Source organism: Eptatretus burgeri, chromosome 7 (genome assembly GCF_056783735.1).
Source record: "Eptatretus burgeri isolate ZD-2024b chromosome 7, Ebu_testis_v1, whole genome shotgun sequence".
Lineage (NCBI taxonomy): Eukaryota > Metazoa > Chordata > Myxini > Myxiniformes > Myxinidae > Eptatretus > Eptatretus burgeri.
In genome coordinates this window covers 67,935,775-67,958,022 of record NC_140967.1, presented here as the reverse complement: position 1 = coordinate 67,958,022, position 22,248 = coordinate 67,935,775, and the positions used below count along the sequence as shown (strand labels likewise).

Here is a 22,248-nt window from a genome sequence, read left to right as displayed (position 1 = left end):
ATCTACCTTCACTCAACACAACCATCACTAACCAAACCATCAACACTCCCTCAGCAGCATCAGCATCCCCTTCACACCACATTCATGATCAAGACACCATTATAAACAATACTCACTTTAATAATGTCCTGTCCATTAAATTGAAGTCCAAGGAATAATTTTGTGAAAACGATGCCAAGCGCCCACACGTCGGCTGGGGGACCTTTGTACTCAAACTCTGAGACCTCGGGTGCCATGTAGCCAGGTGTGCCACCAAAGGCAATAATGTTTTCACCGGGTGTGAAAAATAAAGCAAGGCCAAAGTCAACGACCTTCAGGACCCCCCTGCTGCAGAGTATATTGACGAGCTGGAGAATAAACAGGAATCAATGCATTAAAAAAACATCAAACCTTTGATGATAAAATGTGTAAAAAGAAAGAATCAAATTTGAATGTGAAAGGCAGACAGAAAAAATAATTACAAGAAGAGAAACATGAAAACAAACACAACAAAATAAACATCCTCTACCAATGTCAGGAGTTTATACAATATGGAGGAGCTTGAAGCAAGAGTAGAAAACAAGGAGTAAGAACAATAGTCACAGTAAGTGAGACTTGGTTTTGCTGGAAGACAGGCCGAGACGGCCACAGGATGTAGAGGTGTGATAGGAAAGAGAAATTTGAGGAGGTGCAGCAATCAAGGCAAAGGACAATATTATATCAAGTGAAAGGGGTGATATGAAGGAGGGAATTAATGCAGTTGGTTCTGTGTGTATTTGAGACTGACAAATCCAACCCATCACGATGTTGTTGTTGAAGATTGCATTTTAATCTGGTTTGTTGATAATCCCATGAGAAGGAGTGGCGTGTTAGACCTTTAGGTAATAACTCGAATATGGTGGAGAAGGTTGAGGTAGAACAGCATTTCTGGTCAAGTGACCATAACATAGTGTGTGTAGGTGGATTCTGTTGATGAGTTTGAGATTATAGAATAAGGCTATTCGACTTTACGAAGGCAAATTTTGAGAGTACGAGGAGAGAGGTCACATCGATTGGGATAAACTAATCGGGCAATTAGTAACAGAGAAACGGACAGCCTTCAAGGAGAAAATGTTCAACAACATCTTCACAATGTCATGGTGAATAAAGATATCAAAATTAAACACACACCAACAATGGATGGATCTATTTTTCAAAGGCTGCAGTTGAGCTGGAGTAGATATTTCATTTTGTTATCTTCCTTTCTCGTTAAGTTGTAGGATTCACGAACTGTGCAATGAGCACAAAAATGGTCGATATGTGACAAGCACCCTCACCTCCCCCCTCATCTTGTTGATATTACCGAACAACATTAATTTTGTTCTTTCCTGCCCCCTCCACCCCCCCCATTCCCTCCCCCTTCACTCCTTTGTTGTGCTGCAGAAAAAAATTGTTTTCATTGCAGTATTACATAGAACATATCACGATGTGTTCTGGTGTAGTTGGTTACCTTTATATTTCGATGTACAATGTTGTGGCTGTGCATGTATGCAAAAGCAGAAGCCATCTGGAATGAGGAGATAAAATATTAAAACATGGAGACAGATTGTCATTCCAAAGATTTTACAATTTCGAGTTCAATTCTTTGGCATCTTTCAAAACACGTCATAAACATCATATTGATGTGAAAAGCTCTTTCAGCTCACCTGCTCCATGAAATGCCAAGCCTCTGTTTCCGTAAATGTTCCCCGTAAAGCAACTTGGTCTTTGAGTGTATCTGCACACATGAAACAGAAATATACAAGGGCAAGGCAATAAGATTTTTCATTTCTCAGAAAACACGAGGAGAGGAAAAGTTGTTTTGTTTTTGAAAATTTGAATGTTTTATTGTTAAAAAAATACAAAAGGATAAAGATAAAATTTGTTTGCAAAATCGAAAGTCATGGAAGAGTAAGGGGAGAGAAAAAATATTGAGGAAAGGATGGACGATGACATGAGATGATGGTGCACCACCGGCTGCTTGACATCTTGGAGGGGAGAATGTGATTGAATAGTTTCCAGAGGGCAGTTGCACAAATAGGAGAAAAGAGGAACAAGAGTGGAAGTGTGTGGAAAGTGTGGACATTGAGTTTAACCAAGAGGGGGTTGCTGGAGGAACTTGTGTGTACTGGGGGAATGGAAGATCGTCAGAGGGATGAGCTGGCATGGGGAGCTCGACTGCGAATCAGCAAATCTGGACGTTGGACATGTTACTCTCTGTGTGCAGAACAACATCCTCTGTTTTTTTTCCTCTTCCTGTTCAGTCATTCCCTTGTTTGTGTGCAACTATTGTTCTACTTTGAAGGTGGTGTTACTCTCTGTCACATCAGTGTTCCAAGACCCTCTGTTCTTTTGTAAGACTGCAGAAATGAGAGGAGCCACTCCCTCTGCCATGTGAACGTAACTGGCCATTTGTTTCAGCCTCATCACATGATATGCTGATAGTGTTGAGAGCTTTATATTCCACAGAATGCAGATCAATTTGTGGTGCTGCCATCTCATCACTGAGGTGAGAGCTTGCATCATAACAAACGGATATCCTGGATTCTGTGGAATCTAAAGTTCTCACCATGTCTCCATTGAACGACACAGAAGTACCTTGTCGGCTATGAGTTTAAGGAATTATTTGGAATGATGGAGTCTGCAACTCAATTTGGAAGACAGCTTTGATGTGTGATCCACACCGTGGCTGATGGTGAGGCCTATAAAGTCACGAGACCGAACCACTTATTGTGTCTGACCATGGAAGTAGATCAGTGGGTTGTTTTTGACAATCCTGCCAAAGTGACATGGTGAGACTGAGATTTGTCAGAACTGAAAGATATTCCATGTATCAGAGCAACAAGCCTTGACTTCCAACATTTTTTACTTACTTTCCTATTTGGATCAACATTCATGGTTGAGCTCAATCCTGGTGTTGGCGCAGTGGTTAGGGCAGCGGCTTGGGATCCAAAAGGTCCTGAGTTCAAGCCCCGTTGGGCCACTGAATTAATACACCAGGGGGTTGACTCAGCCTGTCATCCTTCCGAGGTCGGCGAAATGAGTACCAGTGTACTGGGCCGGTGTATACCCCGGTTAAAATAGGTGTACCATATCCCTGTGTCTTAAGAGGTGAACAGGGTTGCATCAGGAAGGGCATCCGGCGTAAAACATGTGCCAAATCACTATGCGGATCATACGGATGATCCGCTGTGGCGACCCCAAACGGGAGCAGCCGAAAGAAGAAGAAGAAGAAAGAAGAAGATTCATAGTTGAGCTCAAAACAACAGACTGCTTATAGGGACATGAGACTGTGAACATGAGAATATGAAACTAAAGATGTTGATGCCATCTTTTCTGCTCTTTTTGTTCCTCTAATATACATGGTCGAGCATGTGCCTCAGAGAGAGTATAAAAGGTCCCAACAAAATTAGGACATCATAATTCATATTTATTAATTACTAAATTATTTTGCTGCTGAAGTAAAAGTCAACTTGATGGTCAAAAACAGTGGATTTTCAGCAAAATTATATCAGAAGCCTCACCTCCATCCACATACTCCAGAACGAGGAAAACTTGATCAAGCTTTGGATTTTCAACGATGTCAATAAACTTCACTGTGGAGAAACAAGACAGTGGAGCACAAGTTAAGATAACATAAGAAACTCACCAAAAGTCAAACACTTTTAAACAACATGATGAACATCCAAATTTTGTGTGACCCTTCAAATGACAAGTCATCCCCAGGTGAGGGTCAATATCGTCCTTTCACCATTCATGATCTTGTCTGTAAGTATTTGGGGGGCACCCCACCACTCACAAGTACATCGATACAATAAACATGGGTGTTGTAAGGCTAGTTCATGCCTGAATCCCAAGTCATGTAGAGGACACTGAGGTTAAGGCAAACAACTGATGAGAATTGTTGTGAGAGGACGATATTCAGCAAACACACTGCTCAGATGAGGTTGGCTAAGTAGATTTGATTTACCGTGTGTGGCTATCTCATTATTACCCTCGCCAGCAGAGAGGGTATTGCATTTGGGTCCATTTGTCTGTTCATTACTTACGAAATCTTCAGATTTCGTAAGTATATTGATGACTTCCGTCGTGTGTTTCTGTGTTTGTGTGTGTGTGTTTGTTTGTAGGCATGATAACTCGAGAACGGAAGAAGCTACCAATGTCAAATTACACCACGTGATTCAGGACGGTGATGGCAAGGGCTGATTAGATTTTGGTCAACATCGGTCAACGGTGAAGGTCACAGTGAGGTCAAACATTCGATTTTTTATGGTTTGTTACAGAATCATCGTAGAAACTTCTGGTTTGCTTCGCTACCTTCTCGAGAGACAGCTTTCATTAGACAAGGTCAGAGGTCAAGTTGACGATTTCGTAAGTACCAGTCTATGACTGCTTGTTTGTTTGTCCACACAGAACATGAGTGTTTTTCTCTGCAACTGCATGTTGGATTGAGATGAAATTTTCAACACGGGAGCAACTACTCATGCAGAATGTTTTAATGATAATTATGTCATCAAAGGTCACGTGGTGTGTCAGCCATGTTGGAAAAAGGAAAAACTTTGGACTATTGTAGCTCCAAAACCGCACCAAGGAAAATCTTGAAACTTCGCACATGACAAGTTCTCCTCATGGGGAGCAATTATATTTTTACCTCCACCACCGAAGGTGAAGGAGGTTATGTTTTTGCCCCTTTCTGTCTGTTTGTGTGCAGGCTATCTCAAAAAGTTGTGGACAGATCGGGATGAAATTTTGTGGACAGGTTCAGTGTGTGACAAGAATGAACTGATTAGATTTTGGTGAAGATCCGGATCCGGATCCGACTGCGAAAATTTTAAAAGTGATTCTTTACCATTGAGATATAGGGCCAAACATGAAATATAGCATGATATCTCAAAACGTTGTGGACGGATTCGGACGAAACTTGGTGGCAGGTTGGTTTGTCACAAGGACGAATTGGTTCGATTTTGGTGAAGATCTGAATCCAGATCTGGATACGAGAATTATTTAATTTTTAAAGTGATTCTTCACCATTGAGAGATATGGCCAAAAACGATATAGTGCTGTCTCGCATGATATTTCAAAAATGTATTGGGCCCTTGTGGATCAAGTAATATGTGGCAGAGGTATGCGCTCTCCCGAGTGCCCTTGTCATTTCATATCATCGGTGCCTTCGTTATGACGTCACAATGGCATACATAGAATGCTACATCCGATCAGCATGAAAAATTTTGAGGGTCATCTTGGGATAAATTAGTCCACAGAAAAAAAAAAAATGATGACATCATCGGTCACATGGTTCAGTCGCCATGTTGTTTTTAAAAAGACAACGTTCAAAAATCTTCTCTGAAACGGCTGAACAGATCGAAGTGAAACTTTACATGTACGACCACCGATCCATGAGGAACAAAACGTTCACACATATGACATCATATATCACAGAGGAAACTTCACAAAAATGTTCCTCGAACCTTGGGGATACCAGAGTATCATGAATAATTCATAGGTCACATGGTCTAGCAGCCATATTGGATTGAGCTAAAATCATTTTTAAAATTCTCTCTTGATCCACTTCATCGATGGATGTGGAAATTCACAATTATGATCAAGTTGTGAAGGGGAATGTATGTTTTAAATTTCAACTTGATTGGACACGGTCTGGCAGTAAGAATTTTTTTTTTTGATATGGGTTCTTTCTAAAAAAATAAGGCCCACTTGGCTGTGCCTGGATGGATTTGAGGGTGGAGGAGTAGCAGCTGAAACCTGAATTCTTGTCAGGTTCCTCCTAATGACTCCAATGTAGCACTGTACCTATTTGGTCTTCCACTTCATTTGAATTGAATTTATTTTAATCCCATTCTGAATTCAATTAAATAATAATAAGCATCATGGAGTCGGGGTCAAGTGTCTAGTCAAAGCAGGGTTGCATCATAGCGGGACGTCTTGATACCTGGTCATCACTGCCTGCAGTTATAAAGTGGCAGTTATAGTTACGTCTATTATTAACTACGTAGCATATCAGTTCCCATCATGTACAGCCGTTTTGGCTGCTGGGTGCATCATTAGTTTGGGGCACAGCTATGCCGCTGAAGCAGTGCCCCTATTACCAGTACACTGGTGCTCATTTCACCAACCTCAGAAGGATGACAGGCTGAGTAAACCCCCTGGTGTTAATTCAGTAGAAACAGAGCTCAAACTCAGGACCCTAGGATCCCAAGCCACCACCCTAACCACTCAGCCATCGCCAGGCTTAACATACCGGAACACAAACACCACACAAAACAAGTCCTGGCGAGGGCCTGTAATCTCTGATTGCTCTTTTTCTTGTTGATTATTGCACACAAAAGCAATTGAAAGTGAAACACAAAGAGCTCAAAAGAGGGTCCAGTTTCCAGTGGCAGCTTCTCCTCTCAATTTGAAGTGATTCACTTCCAAAGCTACGTATACCGTTCAACATTTGTTTCTGTTGCTATCGCTTGTTGAACACTTTTGTAGTGTTCATTAATGTGCCTTCGTATCGTGGGTTCATTACTGTGTGCGTGTTTCTGTTCCTCTGGTTAATTTTATATCCTGCGCTCAGCCTCAGCTACTTCAGCCTCCCTTTTCCTCTCACACCAGTTCGTCATTCTTTTCTCACATGGTCAATCACCATCACTATTGCAATGAAGCCTGGTGTTGGCTTAATGGTTAAGGTGGCAGCTTTAGGGTCTTGAGTTTGAGCCCCTGTCATGCCGTTGAAATTACATCATGTGGGGTTGACCCAACCTGTCATCCTTCTGAGGTCAGAAAAGTGAGTACTCAGCGGCACAGCCATGCTTTCAGAAAAAATGACACAACCAGCAGCCAAAGGCCGCATATGAAACAACTATTCCCATCTTTGCTAAAACCATCTTTCAGCTTGTTCAGCCTCTGTGTCCTCTTCACCCTTCCCTCACTATCTCCATTCAAGTGTCTTTTTAAATCCATTACCTTGCTTTCAGTGAAACACGACTCCGACGGTGGGAACTACACTGACGCAACATCTCAAGTGCGCTTCGTCTGCACCATCCTATTGAATCTCAAAGACCAATAATAAAGAAAATGGAATTGCATTTCAATCTCAAGATGTACATTTATTCTCTAAAACGAGTTAATCAAGTGTCTCTGATATAGGAATTGTGATGATGGAGACTTTGTTCCAAATACTATTAAATTTTGTTCACAGATGCCATGACAAATAAGAACTACTCCTTTTTCATCTTCAGATCCAAAGGGATCCGAAGGCAGGGGGCGGGGGTGGGAATGGGGTGGAAGCACATTCCTGAACAGGTCATCACTCCGATGCAGGAGTGTGATCATGGAAGGAGGACGCCAGTACGATGACCGAGGTCCAAGAGGAAGAGCAACTGAGCAGGTGGAGCTCACACAGTGCTCAGATTGAGCTTGCTGTCGGGACGAACAAAGTGCTCCGAGTGCTTGAGTAGGGCGCACTCAGTCTCATGTTGACGTGCAGGGCGCATGGTCCCAGGTTGTGAGCCAGCATTTACCACTGTTCTATGTTGACAGATTTATTCCCACAGCCCGTCTGCAAGGCCTGGGAGCACGGACCACAGCGGTGCTCACTCTGAGCTTGGTACTCGCTCTGGGCATTTGCAGGTGACGCTCGACATTTGCGGAGACGGTGCACGCCATCTCGTTGCTGATGCCAGTGCTCCTATTGCCCTTGCTGAGTGAGCTTTGCGCCGTGGGGACCCCAAGCTCGGACAACTTTTGTTGTCATTTAAAATGTCCTTTTATTTCTGGATAATTTGCATTTTTATTCTATACATTTATTTTAATGCATATCCCTGTGTCGTAAGAGGCGACCAGGGTTGCGTCAGGAAGGGCATCCGGCGTAAAACCTCTGCCAAATCAGTATGCGGATCATAACGGATGATCCGCTGTGGCGACCCCTAATGGGAGCAGCCGAAAGACGAACAACAACAACATTTATTTTAATGCATAATATACATATTCATGTAATTTTAAATGATGTATATTATTAGTATTTCTATATATGAATATATTTGTAAGTTTGTTTTATTGTTGTAAACTTCACAAATATCAGTCTTCGTACTGCCTTGTCCAATGTTTGCAGTTCTCAATAAACCGAAATGTTTTCATTGAGTTGAAGAAAAGTCATTTAGTTGAGTGATAAGTGAGAAATTCTTGCCACAGAAGCAATTTATAATGTGTTTTGTTCATACTGCGATAAGTTTGAGTGAAATCCATACTTACAAATGTTTTTATGATCAAGGAGCTTCATCATCGCAGCTTCTTCCCGAAGCTGCAAAAAAAAAAGAGAAAAAAAAAAAGAAAGAAAGAGAAAGAGAAAATTGAACAAATTTATTCTATAAGGTTATTAAGGTTATATATTAAGGTTCCTAACCTTAATATTATTCCTTATTAAGGTTAGGAATGCAACTCGAGAGTGATTTGGTTCACTTTTTAGCAATCCTGTAGGGGCGCAATGTATGTATTGATGTATGTTGCCACAAAATAACAAATGAAATCAAATGAAAACATTACCTTAAATACAACCATAAGATTATAAGAGAGAGAGAGAGAGAGAGAGAGAGAGAGAGAGAGAGAGAAAGAGAGAGAGAAAGAGAAAGAGAGAGAGAAAGAGGAGAGAGAGAGAGAGAGAGAGAGAGAGAGAGAGAGAGAGAGAGAGAGAGAGAGAGAGAGAGAGAGAGAGAGAGAGAGAGAGAGAGAGAGAGGAGAGAGAGAGAGAGAGAGAGAGGAGAGAGAGAGAGAGAGAGAGAGAGAGAGAGAGAGAGAGAGAGAGAGAGAGAGAGAGAGAGAGAGAGAGAGAGAGAGAGAGAGAGAGAGAGAGAGAGAGAGAGAGAGAGAGAGAGAGAGAGAGAGAGAGAGAGAGAGAGAGAGAGAGAGAGAGAGAGAGAGAGAGAGAGAGAGAGAGAGAGAGAGAGAGAGAGAGAGAGAGAGAGAGAGAGAGAGAGAGAGAGAGAGAGAGAGAGAGAGAGAGAGAGAGAGAGAGAGAGAGAGAGAGAGAGAGAGAGAGAGAGAGAGAGAGAGAGGGAGAGAGAGAGAGAGAGAGAGAGAGAGAGAGAGAGAGAGAGAGAGAGAGAGAGAGAGAGAGAGAGAGAGAGAGAGAGAGAGAGAGAGAGAGAGAGAGAGAGAGAGAGAGAGAGAGGAGAGAGAGAGGAGAGAGAGAGAGAGAGAGAGAGAGGAGAGAGAGAGAGAGAGAGAGAGGAGAGAGAGAGAGAGAGAGAGGAGAGAGAGAGAGAGAGAGAGGAGAGAGAGAGGAGAGAGAGAGGAGAGAGAGAGGAGAGAGAGAGGAGAGAGAGAGAGGAGAGAGAGAGAGAGAGAGAGGAGAGAGAGAGGAGAGAGAGAGGAGAGAGAGAGGAGAGAGAGAGAGAGAGAGAAAAAATATCAGCATCCAGGGCAATTAGACAAAAATCAATCACAGATAAAAGATCTAACAGGACGGTTCAGGGGTTAATTAAACTGTGTTGGTTCAGCCGTTAAAACACCATTATCTCCACATTCACACAAACTTACTTGTTGGATACCTGCCACATTTTTTGCCTCCTTCAAAACAACCTGAAAGAGACAATAAGAGGTCATGTCATGAGACTTTGGTTACAATGTGGGAAAGTGAGTAAAATATATACAGGGATGAAACTGCAGACCTTTTGAAGAAAGGAAAGCAACGAGCAAAACAACTTCACACTATGATGGTCCGAGGCATGCCCATGGAAAATTTTGAAAAGTTTCTGTCAAAACATGCATTTTGGGGGTGATCCTGTCCAAATTGTTACAAAAAACATATTCAAATAAAAACACATTGTCAGGTTTTGTATGTGTGTGCAGCAGAATCACGTCATTACTTTATGCAATGTAAAGACGGCACTTCGGTATTTTCCGTGAAGTTAATAGGAGTGAACGGCGATGGGAAAAACTCCAACAATGGACACTATTTCTGTATTTACCGACACAGAGACTTTCTCCTGCCTGGCACAGAAATCACGGTAATGTGCTTGCAAGCTCTTGTACCCGGCCAACTTGTACAAAAATACCTTGTAAACAAAAAAAACTACCATGGGAGTAATTCACATAATTGTGGTCGTGCTGGGTTAGAATTGCACACCATTTGGATGAAATAGGTTGAGAAATGAATCAGAATATCGGAATAGCACTTTCCTGACAACGAAAATACAGAAAGCTCCATATAGGTCGTCACACAAAAAAAGGATTTCTGTAATATACCAAAGGAGTTTCACCGATGTAGATGATATCAGTGTATTGTGGAATACAATGATTACATTCATTTAAACAGAAATATATGTAGGAGCTAAATGTCAGAAATGGACAACTTTACATAGATGGAGGATAAAATGGAGAACAGGTAGACCCTTACGTGGACACATCACAGGTGAATATAGTTGAGTGGCAGGAATTGGAAGAAAGAGAAAATAAAAATGAGGTACAAAGGGTGAGAGAATAGAAGGGGGTGGGGAAGAGGTCAGTGATGGAAATCAATATGAGAATTGGGGGAAAAAAGAATGGAAAAAAAAACAATGATAGGAATCAAGAATCCTCATCAACTTTGCCTCAAGGGGTTTTCCCCATTCTTTTTGCTGAGATTTCCAACACACAGCCATCATCTGTTAAATTACACATTAAATTATTTGTCCATTGTAATCACATCTATGATGTCATCTTCTCCAGGAATGATGTGGGGCCTGAAATAGTGTGAAGAAAAAAGGACCAAGTCGAAAGAAAAAGCATGTTTCATTGAAACAGAAATTAAGGAGACAAATTCAGATGCAGGAGAATCTCCCCATCCCTTTGCTCTCATTCTTATTCCATGTGTTCCTCTGTCATGTCCATCGAACCTGCTGTCTGTGTTTTTTTTACCCCCCCCCCCGCCTCCCCCTACCGTGTTCTGATCTGTGTTCTATGAGCTCTCCCACGAGCTGTACCAGCTCCCAGAAGGTGAAAGGAAGACACAGGAAATATAACACAAGCTTGTACCTCTTCTGCAGAGTTGATGTTCTGAGCTTTGGAGACAATTGTGCAACCTCCTTCTCCAATTGTGGAGATAACCACCCAGTTCCCGACCTGAAAACAAAGGCACAAACAGAGCATGACAACAGTGCTTATGATATACAAGATAAATAGTGAAGCTGTGTTTAAATGATTATTTCACATCAACTCAAAAATCATCATCATATTCATGTCCCATACTCTACGCAGAGAGTCCATACTGTTAAAGGAGTTATGAGGCCACAATGCTGGTCAGGTTCCCACTCTGGCTCTGGAAGTCAGGGCAGGAATTCAGAATTTGATTATGGTGCCGGCAATAGCTCACCTACTCTTCGCGAAGAACACCGTGGGATCTTTAACGTCCACCGACTAATGCCAGTCTAACACCCAGTCTAACGTCCATCCGGGGTACAAGCACACACATTGATGAATAACCATGCCTGTGAAACACCAGGATGATAGATTACAGCTGAGTCGGGATTCAAACCCAGGTTCAACAGCTCAGAGGGGAGTGCGAGTACTTCTCGGCAATCCTGTCTTTCTCACATTAACTATTGTAAGAAATCTCATTGGAACTAAAAAAAAGGAAATAATTGGGATAATAAATAAACGGAGTAATACCCCGATTTACATCAAGTTATTTGTACCAACATCTGATTTGCGTTGCCTAAACTCACACTTATGTCGCTTTAAAAGTCGCACATTATATTCTCGAACGTTTTCAGAACTTAAAAGACTGATAAAGATTCCAGAATACATCGTGAAAGTACCAAATTGGGAGATCGCAAAATTGCCAAAAGAACTGCTGCATGTTTGTGTACTTCACTATAACTGTCATTAATTAAAAATTAGTAATATCACAGGTAAAAAGTGAAATATAATCCCTGAAGTGGCGACGTTAGGAACGCATCCCTCACTCATTCCATGAATTGTTATGAAAAAAATGACTCTGATACTCATCAAACTTTTCAGGAATGCATCCCCATCACAAACCAGGGTATTACTGTGTAAAGGTTGTTTTTATTTTTTGTATGCAGTCCGTGGCTGCTTAGCTGCTTCATTTTCTAGAGGGGGGTGGGCTGTGGGGGGGGGGACAAGAAACAAGGAAACAAGTTTTTTTATAGTTATTTTTAGATCCTCGTGGAGGATCTCAAAGTCTTATTCACGTTGTTGTTCTTCATCTTCTTCTTGTGGACTTTTTTAGATCCTCGTGGAGGATCTCTAAGTCTTATTCACGTCGTTGTTCTTCATCTTCTTCTTGTGGACTTTTTTAGATCCTCGTGGAGGATCTCTAAGTCTTACTCACGTTGTTGTTCTTCATCTTCCTCTTGTGGACTTTTTTAGATCCTCGTGGAGGATCTCTAAGTCTTACTCACGTTGTTGTTCTTCATCTTCTTCTTGTGGACTTTTTTGTTTCACAGCCCACTGTTTTCATTGAAACTTCCTGAAACTTGGCGTATATATGTAAAAATACCCTGCACAGACAGTAATCATCTCCGATTTTGAAAATTCCTCCAAGAAAAAAAAGTTATGACGTCAAAATATCTCCGCTAATGGGAATCGCCTAAAAAATTATCTCCGAAACTAGGCAAGCTTTTTGAATTCTGTTTTGCGGGAATCGAACAGGGCATTAGCAGAAATGAATTACCGCACATATGATACATCACTATGACGTCATATCAATTTTTATGACGTCATTCCTATTTTTTGACATTTTTTGTTTCACAACCCAGAGTTTTCATCGGATCTTTGTGAAACTTGCCAAGTATATGCAGAAAGCCCACGCGCAGGCAGTAACCATCTCCGATTTTGGAAATTCTTCCTAGAAAAAAAGTTGACGTCATCATATCGCCGCAAATGGAAATCTATACCATTATCTCCGAAACTAGGCAAGCCGTTTGAATTTTGTATGCGGGAATCAAGCCGGGCATTAGCACAGATAATTTATCGCAAACCTGATACATCACAATGACGTCATATTCGTTTTTATGACGCCATCATTAAGAGGATGAGGATCTTAACTCATTTGAGCTTGTTTAGTTTTTTGTAGTTTTTTTGTTAATTCTATCTTTTTTATTTATATAAATATATATTTCCCCTTTCCTTGCCATCGGGGAGGGGCATGGGCTTGGTTAAAAACACACATCAACCACACAACCCCTCTTAACAAGGCCCCCCACCAACAGCACTCTGTACACAATCACCCATCAATAATCAAACGACCTCAATGTCTTATCAAAATCCCCATACCCCTCCATCTCCATAACTTCCAGGTACCTATATAATTCTAATTTAAACTTATCGACTGTTTCTGCTGCCACTACCTTTCCAGGGAGACGAATCCATGCATTAACTACTCTCTGAGTGAAAGTCCCATGCCTTACTCCCGTCTTAACTCTCCTCTTCTTAACTCTCAGGCTATGTCCCCTGGTTCTATCACTGTCTACTCTGTTGAATAATTCATCTGCACTTACTTTATCTATACCTTTCATTTTCTTAAGCATGTCTATCATATCTCCTCATAACCGCCTCCTTTCTCGTGTATAAAGCCCTGTCTCCTTCAGCCGCTCCTCACAGCTGAGTCTAGCGAGGCCCGGAATCAATCTAGTCGCCCTATGCTGAACCCTCTCTATGGCATCTTTGTCCGTCCAGAACTGTGGTGACCAGAACTGCAAACAACATTCAAGATGTGGCCCTCACTAAATTCCTGTACAATGTTAACACCACCTCTTTCAATTTATAATTGATCCCCCTCTGTATACAACCTAAAACCTGATTTGCTTTACCTCAAGCTGACTGGCACTGTGCTGCCTGCTCACCTCCCATATCTATTACCACCCCCAGATCCTTCTCCTGTGTGACACGCTCCAAAATTACCCCTTGCATCCTGTAATCTCTATTTTCATTGTTCTTTCCGATCCCCAACACCTTACACTTGCTCAGATTAAATTCCATCTGCCAGTCTTTTGCCCAATCTAGACAAGTATCAATACTTTCTTGTATCTGATCACCACCCCCTCTGCTATCCACCTTTTCCTCAATGGGTCCACACTGGTCCTAACCTGTTATTTTCCCCTGATATACTTAAAGAAAGCCTTGCTATTATGTTTAATATTCTTAGCTACGTCCTTCTCATACTCTCTTTTGGCTTGCCGAGTTATTTTCTTAACTTGCCTCTGTTTACTTCGATAGTGATTAAATCTAACTCCAGTCCTGTTATTTTATACCTCATAAATGCCTTCTGCATCTCCTTGATAGCATTACTTAATTCACTGCTCAACGACCCTGGTCTATTTCTACTTCTACTTTTACACCTCATTGGAATGTACTGACTCTGCACTCTTTACATTTGGTTTTTAAAGGTTTCCCATTTTTCTGATGCTGATTTTCCTGTTGTTGGAGTCTCCCAATCTGCATCACCCAATTCTCTCCTCATATCCTCAAAGTTTGCCTTCCTGAAATTTAATAGCCTTACCCTACTATCCTGAACTCTAACCCTCAACAAAATCTTTGCACACACAATGTTATGTTCACTTGCTCCTAAATGCTCCCCAACCTCCACCTCCTCCACCATATTGGGATCTTTACTTAAAAGGTCTAACACTGCACTCCCCCTCATGATCTGCAAACTGGGTTAAAAAGCAATCCTGGACTAAAACTGAGAAATCCTCATCCACTCTGCCCTTTCCCTGTTCCTGGACCCAATCTATCCCTGGCAAGTTAAAATCTCCCACAGTCAATACTCTTCCCTTACCACATGCCCTTTTGAATTCTTAAGATCTGGGATGGGGGCAATGTGCCACTGATGCAGTGTCCCTGTTACCCACAAGCTGGTACTCATTTTGCCGACCTCAGAACCCACCTGGTGTTAATTCAATGCACAGCAGGGGCTCAAACTCAAGACCCTAAAATCTTAAGCCAACCACCTTATCCATTAAGCCAACAGCAGGCCTTGTATTAAGGTAATCCAATGTCTTGCTTACCACTTTAGGCTTAACAATGAGCTCGTCTTGATTTGACTCAGACTCAGACTCATCACTGTCATCACTTTCTTCACTCTCATCATCCTCACTCCGATTGAGAGAATATCCTGGAAAGAAGAGGCAAAATCAATACAAAACAGATGTTGCAAAATAAAAATATCAATGGACAGAATACCACATTGTTCCGATGTGTGTGTGTGTGAATTGTGGAAATCAGATGTCAATTTCATAAATTAGTCTCCTCCTCCTTCTTCTTCTTCTTCTTCTTCTTCTTCTTCTTTGCTAGACAGTTGTTCATACACTATGTCCCGAGTAAGAGGTCAAGGGCTCAGAACATGTAAGGTTGGCCCAAGACTGTCAGGAAGCGGTCGGGAAAGCCTGACATGATTGGAGTTGGTAAAGGAAGGTTGTTGTAATTTGTTCAGAGTGCCGGCAATAACTCGCCAACTTTTCATGAAAGGCATCGAAAGATGTTTTGTATCTCCAAACTAATGTGATCAGATGGGACACCCAGCACAAGGTCCATCTGAGGGACTGCAAATTTGTGACCAAATGCCCGACTGGCGAAGCACCAATTTTATTTTATTAAACGGATGGAATCGCCAGGGAGGACATTGCTATCTACCGTCAGAAGCGAGGGAAAGCTGACCTTTCTGGCATCAACCCTTTGGCGGACCAACAATGCCAAAAACAGTTCGACACGAGCAAGACGAGCTCTTCATTTGACAGTGTATGGTCAGAATGATAATAATCAATCAAAGCAGACTGGACAGTTCAGAGGTAAATTTGCTACCTCCGTACAGCCTTGCTGGACACAGATCAATTTATGAATGAGGAATTCTGTTCAGGAAAAGGATAAAGGAGGAATAATGGTGGAAAAACCACACAAATGGATCTGAAACAGTGTTGGACAGCAATGAAGAACACAAAATTACGTTTCCGGATTGATATTAAAGGGGTTTATATTTCAGAATCAAAGCAGTCTTCTTCTTCATTGTAATGAAGCACAAGTTAGCAGGGCCGCATCATTGGCAGAGGGTGGTGGCTGTACTGCTGATGCAGTGCCCTCTACTGGTTAGGGTAGGATTTGAAATTTGTTCAGGGTGCCGGCAATGGCTCGCCGACTCTTCGCGAAGGACACCATGGGATTTTTAACATCCACAAATTAATGCCAGCAGATGGGACTCCCATTTAATGTCTATCCGATGGACGGCATACACATTGGTGAATGACCCTGCCTGTGCAACACCAGGATGACAGTTTATAACTGGGTCAGGATTCAAACTCAGGTTAGACAGCATGGAGGCAAGTGTGCATACCTCAAGGCCATCCTGTCAGTCAGACAAAGCAGTGCTGGCAAGAACAGTCAAAATGGATCCAAGAAATGTTTGACTCATGAGGAAAGATTCGAAGAAAAAAGAAATGCTGTTACATTTGAGATGAGATAAAATATCATGAAAACAAAATATTGTCTGGTGGACTGACGTGATCATTGCCGACTCTCTCCCAAGCCTCTTGACCTCCGTTTCACAGTATGCCTTTGGTACTCACCTTTCTTCGCAGCGAGCCAGCTCTTTAGTGTCTCAATGGGCACCTGCTCATGCACGTACCCACACAGCTCACTATAATGAGAGTGAAGGTACTCAAACAGAAAATCTCTGTGACATAGAAGGTAGGCCTTCACTTTTTCATCTGAGAAATGCAAAGAGGAGATATTTCAGAACATTAATAAACATTCACCTGATAAACAGTGAGATATGTGCAGATCTCACTTCAAGCAAGCAGTGTACCATCATCGCACATCATCCTTCCTCCTGAGCATGATCTTTATGATCGTTTATGTCATTGTCAGGAGGATCAAGCAGCCACCAAGTGCAAATTAACAAATAAAAACAACCATTTTCAGGTCTCTCCTCTCACATGCAAAATACTTGGAACAGAGATGATCATTTATTCTGTGAAAAGATAAATTCCCAAATAATTCTCAAAACTCACCAGTTAACGGCTCTTCCTCAAACGATCCATTTCTCTTTTGAGGCTCGTTGTTCTCTGCCTCAAGCGACACATTCGTCACTTGAGGCTCAAAATTCCTGCAGAAAAGAAAAATTTTGTGTAGCTGTAGTTTTAAAAATGTCACAAAGAAGAAACAATGTCAAATTTAAAATTTAGTCAGGTTGGTGAGAATCAGACTGCATTGGTTCTACATGTTTTATGCATTCAGACAATAAACAACACTACTGGACTGATACCCGACTAAGTATCTCCAAACACAGTTTGACGATGAAGCCAATAAATGGTGAAGAGGGTATGAACATCACCAAAAAGTTTTTGTTTTTTTTTCAACTTGGTGACCCGAGCTCCCACATGCACCTCCAAGCCATCCTAACCTAGGTTTGAATACCGGCCCAGCTATAAACTGTCACAGCCATGTACAGTGTATGAAAGAAGAAGAAGAAGAAGCTATATCTGAACATCAAGAGGCAAATGATTAAAAGGGAAGTTGAAACAGCCGATCATTTCATCAAAATGCAAATTTCAAATCTCAATTCCAGGAATGCTCCACATTAATGCATGCTGACTTTGAAAGTCCAATATTGGGTGGATGAAGGAAGTGCAGTGGATGTGGTGTATCTCAACTTTTACAAACTTAAACGAAGAACGAATTTGATCAATGGCAACTTTCGATGTGTGCATGTGACAACAATATCCCAAACACTCCATAAGTCTGGCCTGTAGGGGAGGGTGGCAAGAAGGAAGCCATTCCTCAAAAAAGCCGACTTTGAGTCCCGTTTGAGGGATGCAAAAAAAACATGCTGAAGATTCTGAAGACATGCGGCAAAAATTTTGTGGGCTGATGAAACAAAGAAGGAACTTTTGGTGTAAATGCAAACGGTTACGTTTGGTGCAAACCCAACATAACACATCGCCCAAAGAACACCATCCCGACTTCGAAGCATGGTGGAGGCAGTATCATGTTACAGAGATATTTCTCATCAGCAGGGACTGGGGCATTTGTCCAGATGGAAGGGAAAATCCATCGATCCATCCATTGGGACCATAATCTGTGCAGAGCATTGGTGCTGCCTGAGCAGTCTCCTTGGCGATTGGACAATCCTGGACAGGTCGTCATTCTGACACAGGATACCAGCAAGCTGGCACTCATTTTGCCGACCTCAGAAGGATGACATGCAGAGTCAAGGGAAAATGGATGGAGCAAAATACAGAAAAATCTGAGAGGAAAACCTGCTGTCCTCTGCAAGAAAGCAGAAATTGGGAAGGAAGTTCACTTTTCAGCATAACAACGACTGAAGCACACAGCCAAATCTACACTTTATTGACTAAGGAAGAAAAAGATAAATGTCCTTGAGTGGCCGAGTCAAGGCCCCGACCTAAATCCAATCGAAAATCTGTGGCATGACTTGAAGATTGCTGTCCATCAACACTCCCCACACAACTTGACTGAGCTTGAACAGTTTTGTGCAGAAGAATGGGTAAATATTGCCAATCAAGGTGTGCAAAGTTGGTGGAGACCTATCCCAACAAACTCACAGCTGTAATTGCTGTTAAAGGTGCTTCCACCAAGCATTAACTCAGTGGGGTGGACACTTATCCAACCAAGATATTCTAGTTTTGTATTTTTCATTAATTTTCTGAAAATTTTAGAATTTGTTTTTCATTTGGAAGTTGTGGGTTGTGATGTGTCAATAATGGTGGAAAAAGTTGTAATTAATGAAATTTAATTCCAGGATATAAGGCAACAAAAGGTGAAAATTTTGAAAGGGGGTGTAGACTTTCTATTGTCAGTGCATATGCTTCAAAAAACTAAAAAAACGACTCAATCAATTCTTGCATGTTCCTACGGGGTACCCCAAGTATGGTTTCTGCCTCGGTAGCATATCTTGGAGGGGGTTCAGGCGGGGATGGGGGGAAAGATTCCAATTTTCTCAATGTAAATGTGCATCGTTTTGCACCACCCGGTGGTATCCGGAATGACAAATAATCTTCTTATGTAAAGAAAGCTGAAACAACTTGATAATGTGCATTACGGTGATGTTGAAATCAGTGAGAATAATTCAAAATGTTGAATTTCATTCCTTTTCGGCACCAACACAGCTTCCGTTTTAGCACCAACAAAGCTTCGCAGTGAAGTGGAAGTGATTATTGCGAGCAACTTATACAAGCAGCAAGATTGGCAGGCAAAGGTAAGGCAAGCTGAGTTCGAGGCAGATGGAAGATGTCCTGAGATGTGACAGGGTTAGCTTTCATTTCCTTAAAGGAATACCATTTTTCTTGCTCATATGTTTCATGTCACAACATTCTGAAGGGACATTTTCTCGTACTTACATGGGATGTTTATTGTTGCCACAATCCTTCTCCTCCTTGTCATGTTTCTTGCACCGATGCCTGGGTTGAAAAGGATTGAAAAGTCAGTTTCTTATATTTCCAAAAACAAGTTTAAAAAAGTAAAGATGAAGAAAAGAAAATTATTTACTTTAGACGCTTCCAAAGAGTGGGTTTCTTTGGTTTAGTTGCTGGATATGAGTCGTTCAGAACGACGTCTTGGTAATCAGTAGACTCGTTCATCTTTGCTTCCCTGAAAAAGAACAGTTCTCTTCAGTACCTTTTAACCATTTTGATCCCTGTGATTCTAAGTCCGCACCCACTGGGACATGAAGCGGTGGTCAAATCCAAACAAATCATTACATATTTCATGTGTCCCCCAATGTTTATTACATGTAAAAAGTTTCATTTAAAAATGTGTCTGTAATTGTATTTTGGGGGATTTGACCTTTTGACCCCACCCCAGGGGGCATGTCCAAATATGGACTGCTCTTGCTCGATTGCATATATGATGATCATAACTACCAACTTTAGTGAATGTATTCTCAACCAATTCGGAGAAGAGAGCATGACGGATGGACAGACGTCTGACGGAGCGGATTACGATGTCCCCATTTGTTGTTTTTTTCAAAAAATGTGGGGATAATCAAGTAGTTCGTCAAACACAGACTGAATCTGTAGACAGAAAGAGTGTGACTATTTGCTTAACCCTACCTTGCACTTCGCTTGTGGGGTAATAAACTCATTAATTTAATTAATGTGGTGTTTATGAAGCACAGACATGATTGGATAAATGGCCACATCAAAGTTCCTTGTGTTCGTTGACATTATTGGTGGGTATTATTACCTCCACCACTGAAGCTGGAAGGAGGTTATGTTTTCACCCCTGTCTGACTGTTTGTTTGTCTGTGTGCAGGATATCTGAAAAAGTTGTGGACAGATCTGGGTGAGATTTTGTGGAGAGGTTGGGTGTGTGACAAGGATCAATTGATTCGATTTTGGTGAAGATCTGGATCCGGCGACTAGAATTTTTAAAGTGATTATTCACCATTGAGAGGTAGGACCAAAAACAATATCCAAAATTCATTGGGAGCATACTCTGTGAAGAGCATTCATTGTTGCTGCCAAAGCACTCTCCTCAGCTATTGGGCACAATCCTTGACAGGTCATTGCTCCAATGCAGGATACTCAAATAGCTCAATCATCCCAGCAAGCTGGTACTCATTTTGCTGACCTCAGAAGGATGACAGACTGAATCAACCCCATCTGGTATTAATTCAACAGCCAAGCAGGATTTGAACTCAGGACCCGAGCATGATATTTCAATAATGTATTGGGCCTGATATGTTCTCGTGGATCAGGCATTGCATGGCAGAGGTAGGTGCTCCACCGAGTGCCCTTCCAGTTTTGATGTAATATTGTAGAAAGCAGTTGTTGCCATGCTTTATTATGGATTAAATATTTGCAAATGTTGACTGACATCTCAATACATATGTGGTTGAAGTGGTATTCCACGTATCGCTTCCCTCCTCAGATCAGGTACCTCCTGACACTTGCCACATGCACTTCTCCTCAATGGATATTCCGAAAACCTCAAACTTTCTCTTCTTCTTTAATTATCCAAAGAACTAACACCGACTTATACAGTTGGTCAGTGGAAACGGTTGTGGCCCAAGTCTTTCACGAACTGGTTGACCATTGCTTTTGTTTACTGGCAGGAATTTGTTATTTGTTCATGGTACCGGCAATAACTAGTCAACTCTTTGCAGTTTTTAAGAGACATGATGGGATCATTGATGTTCATCAATACCCCCAAGTGCTGGCAGCTGGTTGTCTTGCTTCACGTCCTTTGGTGGGACAGCACACACATGTACGCCTTGCCCTTAATGTAAAACACCAGGATGAACATTAATATCTGGATCAAGATTCTAACCCAGGCTAAACAACTCAGCACAAGTACCTCAAAGCAATCCCCCAGCCCATAAAGCTCCAACCTATGGTACAGAAAATATTTGAGGAGCAATATGTGTCCAAGAGACGACAAGGTTTGCTTAAATTTCCTTCAAAAAGGAAGACCATTTCTTTTACTGGGACGTTTTTATCAACATCTATCAGGGATATTTTCTCTTACTTACACGTTTTGTTCAATATCGATGAAACCATTCATGTTCTTGTCACGTCTCCTCCACTTTTGCCTGGGATAAAACATATTGAAAATTATATTTATTGTACATGAGCAAATACAACCCACCACTTCGCAGACAGGAATATTAAAGGGGAGGGAGAGAAAAAAGGGGAGGGAGAGAAAAAAGGGGAGGGAGAGAAAAAAGGGGTAGGAGAGATAGAGAGGGGAAGGGGAGAGAGGGTGGGGAGAGGGGGTGGGGAGAGGGGTTGGGGAGAGGGGGTGGGGAGAGGGGGTGGGTAGGGGGAGAGTAAGGATGTGGAGGTGAAAAGAGAGAGGAAGAAAGGGGAGTGAGGAGGTGTGGGGGAGTGAGGAGGTGTGGGGGAGTGAGGAGGTGTGGGGGAGTGAGGAGGGGTGGGGTGTGAGGAGGTGGGGAGAGTGAGGAGGGGTGGTGGAAGGCAAGGCAGCAAGATGTCAAAGGAAGAGAAGGCAGACGTGCGGTGGAGTATTAATTACGATTCATACCGTCTCATCAAAATGCTTCTGCATAGCATAACAGTGAAGATGGAAACAAAATAATGTCTGAAATCAATTTTCTACCAGTCATATTATAAATACCACCTGGAGATAAATACCGACGTGAGCCGAACACGGCCCGGACACATCCGGAGACAAACTCCCCACGTCCATCGTAAACACCACTTGGACACGTTCGGAGACAAACACCGCCCGGACATGTCTGGAGCTAAGCTGTCCAGAAAAAAAACACCGCTCAGACAT

General features: G+C 42.0%; 1 protein-coding gene and 1 long non-coding RNA gene across 3 annotated transcripts in view; one reads left to right on the top strand and one right to left on the bottom strand.

Moving 5' to 3' along the window:
- LOC147023472 (uncharacterized) overlaps positions 1-8,117 on the top strand; it is a 37,275-nt gene extending 29,158 nt beyond the window's left edge. The window contains exon 3 of the long non-coding RNA XR_015060202.1: positions 4,281-8,117. This is a non-coding gene — a long non-coding RNA (uncharacterized LOC147023472). The remainder of the gene's footprint in view (positions 1-4,280) is intronic.
- Positions 1-22,248, bottom strand: part of LOC147023471 (putative serine/threonine-protein kinase MARK-C) — a 45,761-nt gene that overhangs the window by 17,782 nt on the left and 5,731 nt on the right. For both annotated transcript variants that reach the window (XM_085888895.1, XM_085888896.1), the window contains exons 3-15: positions 21,482-21,541; positions 19,498-19,599; positions 19,350-19,409; positions 17,001-17,095; positions 16,557-16,697; positions 15,006-15,112; positions 11,011-11,097; positions 9,535-9,576; positions 8,251-8,299; positions 3,522-3,593; positions 1,665-1,735; positions 1,469-1,525; positions 117-347 (exon numbers count right to left, since the gene is read on the bottom strand). In XM_085888895.1, coding sequence (XP_085745021.1) covers positions 117-347; positions 1,469-1,525; positions 1,665-1,735; positions 3,522-3,593; positions 8,251-8,299; positions 9,535-9,576; positions 11,011-11,097; positions 15,006-15,112; positions 16,557-16,697; positions 17,001-17,095; positions 19,350-19,409; positions 19,498-19,599; positions 21,482-21,541 — 1,174 coding nt within the window. The remainder of the gene's footprint in view (positions 1-116; positions 348-1,468; positions 1,526-1,664; positions 1,736-3,521; positions 3,594-8,250; positions 8,300-9,534; positions 9,577-11,010; positions 11,098-15,005; positions 15,113-16,556; positions 16,698-17,000; positions 17,096-19,349; positions 19,410-19,497; positions 19,600-21,481; positions 21,542-22,248) is intronic.